The 3,647-nt window shown below is 31.8% G+C and overlaps 1 protein-coding gene across 1 annotated transcript; it reads right to left on the bottom strand.

Annotated features, from left to right (window-relative positions):
* Nucleotides 1-1,601: 1,601 nt before the first annotated feature.
* Nucleotides 1,602-3,330, bottom strand: LOC104766514 (fasciclin-like arabinogalactan protein 7). Its single transcript, XM_087500918.1, has 2 exons — nt 3,068-3,330; nt 1,602-2,557 (listed from the first exon to the last, which is right to left on the bottom strand). Exon 2 carries the CDS (start codon nt 2,536-2,538, stop codon nt 1,768-1,770), a length of 771 nt encoding a protein of 256 aa, XP_087357044.1. The 5' UTR covers nt 2,539-2,557; nt 3,068-3,330; the 3' UTR covers nt 1,602-1,767.
* Between the last annotated feature and the right edge of the window lie 317 nt (nt 3,331-3,647).

The following is a 3,647-nucleotide window of genomic DNA, read 5'->3' as shown; positions in this document are numbered from 1 at the left end:
TATATTATGGGATACAGACTAAATATTTTAATGTAGCCTTTCATATTAACAAAATACTTTCAGTTTAATGCTTAACTAATCAATAGTCATTTATTTTAAATGACTGAGAATACTTATTTAAAAACAAAACATATAACAAACATAAGATAATTTATCGAAACACTAAATATAAAATTTTAAATATTTTAATAAATCTAAGATATGTTAAAATTATTATAAAGTTATCTCTTCTAGTATATCAACTAGAATTAGACCCGTCCTAGAGCACGGTTTAAAATTTCTTTTGATAATTTTGTAATTTTTATTTAAAGTACCATATATGTGATTTTTTTATTTGTTTTAATTTTTTTTTGTCTTTTTGGATGAAACACTATACCATGAAATCATATGCTAAAAATGATTTATGGAAAGAACATTTATTTTGTAAGATCTAGATTTTGACATGTGGTATACTGCAAGTTAAGTTATTTGATAAAAAGAAAATGAATTTTTGTTTGTTAATTTTATTTAATTTGTTTAGTGTTTAAAATTATATATTGTATTTTGATTGCTAATTTTATGACTTAACCTATAATATACGGCAATTTTTGGTTACAGTATTAATTTAATCAACTTAATTAGATATGTCTGTTAATCTAATATTCATATTGTTGAAATTTTTAAAGTTTATAAAAGTTAAAATTCTGTAAAATAAATAACCGGAATAAACCGCGTAAAACTTTTAAATTTTAATTTCTGATAAATCAAGGTTCCTACTATTCGTATTTGAAATCAATTTGGTCTCATTTTTATAGTATGACTTTGAATATTTGTCTAGTTTCCTTAGGCGATGCGGAACATTTTATATATTTTTTATTCATCACTTTAGCAATATATGTCCGTTTTAAAAAATTTAAATTATACCATATGCAGAAAAAATCATAAATTTTATTAACTAAATACATTATATAATAATTCAAATTTATTTATATATAAAATCAAATAAAATTAAAAGAAGAATCAAATATTTTTGTTTTAATTAGATTGAGAGATTTTCTTAACTTTTAAATGTTACCTATAGTTGATTTTATATTTTACTATAATTAACTAAATCCATATTATCCCTAATTACCAAAAATCAAACTAACATGTATATTATGATACACCTAAATTATGAATATCATAAATTTATAACCAAAAAATCATCTATATATCAATTATATAGTCTACAAAAAAAAGTTATGTACTTCCATAATATTATATAGGGGATATGGTCTACCTCTTACTCTTCACTATGGACTTATGGAGAACCAGCAATAGGTTATGTAATTGTTGTAACGGTTAGGTTCTATTATAACATTCAGTTTGGTCAATCCTTTTGGTCAGTTCCATGGACTACATATAATATCACTGCTTGGTGGAGAGTTGATAGTATTCTTACTCACATATTACAAAGAAAAGAAGGCTTTGACTTATATTGAAATTATAATTTAGTGGCTTATCTTGAAATTGTATCAAAGAGAATGAAATTTGCCAAAAAAAAGAAAAGAATGAAACTTAAAGCTCTTGTTGGCATCATCTAAACTTGCAAATGAAGCAAAATCAACTAAAGAAAAGTAAAATGGAGGAACAATCTCAATTCACAACAATGGTAATGACGACAATAATAATGATTAAAAATGTATAATAAAAAATGGGGTTCAAAAATCAAAAGACAATTGGGAATGATGTAATACAATCTTTGACACTGTAAATTAAAAACATACTCAATCTGCAAAAACCATTTGATCACAGTAACAATGCCACCAAACCGGAAACAACCATGGCGATTGGAGCAAGAGCCATCTTCTGTCCGGAGTTCTTGTGCGAGGACGTTGGTGAAGAAGCATTGGCTCCGTCAGAGTCAGCAGCGGAAGGCGAATCAGAAGGAGCACTGACGACAGGAGCAGGAGCTGGAGCCGGCATTGGAGGGACATCAGTACCAAAGATTGCTTCGGGTAGAAGCACACGGTTCACTTGGTAAACAGCCACAGGGTCAGTGGAGAAAACACTGCTGCTGACTTTAGTCCTGGTCCATAGAGAATCAATTCGAACCGTGCCTGAAACATCTGTGAATTTCAACGAGTATTGGCCACCAGCAAAGGTATTCACTGGACCAGACTGGCTCAAGTTCTTGAATTCGGAAAGGGAGTAGTAATGAGGCAGAGCGTGGAAGAGAAGAAGCTGTTTCAGCTGATCCTTTGTGAGATTCGACAAAGGAGGATTCTTCTGAGCCTTGAAAGCATCATCCTTGGGGACAAAGATCGTAACACCTTCCTCGGTGTTGTTAGCTTGGTTTTGGAGGGTCTCAATAACTCCAGTCGAGAGAAGGTAGTCAAGGAACGTGTGGAAAGGACCAGCTACGCTTAAGAGCGCTGTGAGATTCACATTTTCCGGGGCTGGTGCTGGAGCTGGTGTTGGTGGCAGCATTGGAGCTGGAGGGCTTAAGGTTTTAGCAGATGCAGAGCAAACCATAAGCGCGACGACAGCGATAAAGATTGAGAATTGCATCTTTGCCATGGTTTCTTGACTCTTCCCACTGCATTTCCAAGAAAAGCGAATCAGGATTTCAAACTGAACAAAGAGATCGAATCTTAATCAAGAACCAATGAAAACACAGCAAGTGATTCTCAGATCCGGATCTGTTTTCAAGAACAAATGATCTTTTCTAAATCGAATTGAGTTCTTGAACTAAACCAGTGTTAGTTAATTCAGATCTTGAAACTGTTTACTTCAACATTACTTAAAAACTGTGACTTTTTTTTTTAGCTGGAGAAAGAGAAAACATCTCAAACCGACACAACAACAAACATAAAGACAGTAAAGAAGCATAAAGTTCACAAGACACAAGACACAAAATGCAGAAACTAGATCTGGATTGGATCAGACAAGAACTGAAACTTAAGACAACAAGTGTGTACATAAGATTCATTCATGGAAGTAGTAAGTAGTTGCAATGACATTGTTGTAAGTACCGTAAAGTAGAAGAGAGAGGAAAGAGAGAGAGAGAGAGAGAGAGAGAGAGAGAGAGAGAGAGAGAAAAGCTGACCTGAGCAGAGCAAAATAATGGTTAAAATGTGAGTTTCTTAGAAGATGAAGAGAGCAGAAGAGGAAGAAGAAGAGAAGGGTATTTAAAGAAAGGAAGAGTATAATATTAAACGAAGGCTTTTAAAGACAGGCTGTGTTTGTGTTGCGGCACCGTCTGGCTCGGGTTGTATTGTGTCGTCGTGGTTATGCCTAGTTCGTTATACAACTTCATAATCTTGTTTTTTTGCACACTCTTGTAAATTTCATCTCTTTTTTTACCTTAAATGATTAGTGGGGTTTTTAGGTCTGTCTCAATCATTTAATTGTTGGTTTGTTTTTTCCTCTTATCATTTATTGTTGTTTTATTACTTGTTTAAAGATATAATTTTTTTTTCAACAGTTTGCAATAAATTCAAATTCATTGTTTTTTTTTCTTGACTTGATTTATAGCCTAATTCTCCTCTTTTTTTTTTCTTTTTTTTTTTTACGTAGTGCAAATGTAACTGATGTAGTTATAAATGTTTCTACGTTAGATAAATCGATTTAAATGATTTATGTTTACCAAACGTTTTTGAGTAGTTATTAGTTAACTAAAGATGTTG

The sequence above is a fragment of the Camelina sativa genome, chromosome 19, assembly GCF_030686135.1.
Source record: "Camelina sativa cultivar CO46 ecotype springtype chromosome 19, ASM3068613v1".
Classification (NCBI taxonomy): domain Eukaryota; kingdom Viridiplantae; phylum Streptophyta; class Magnoliopsida; order Brassicales; family Brassicaceae; genus Camelina; species Camelina sativa.
The sequence above is the reverse complement of the archived record's forward strand: the minus strand, read 5'-3'. Positions and strand labels throughout refer to the sequence as shown.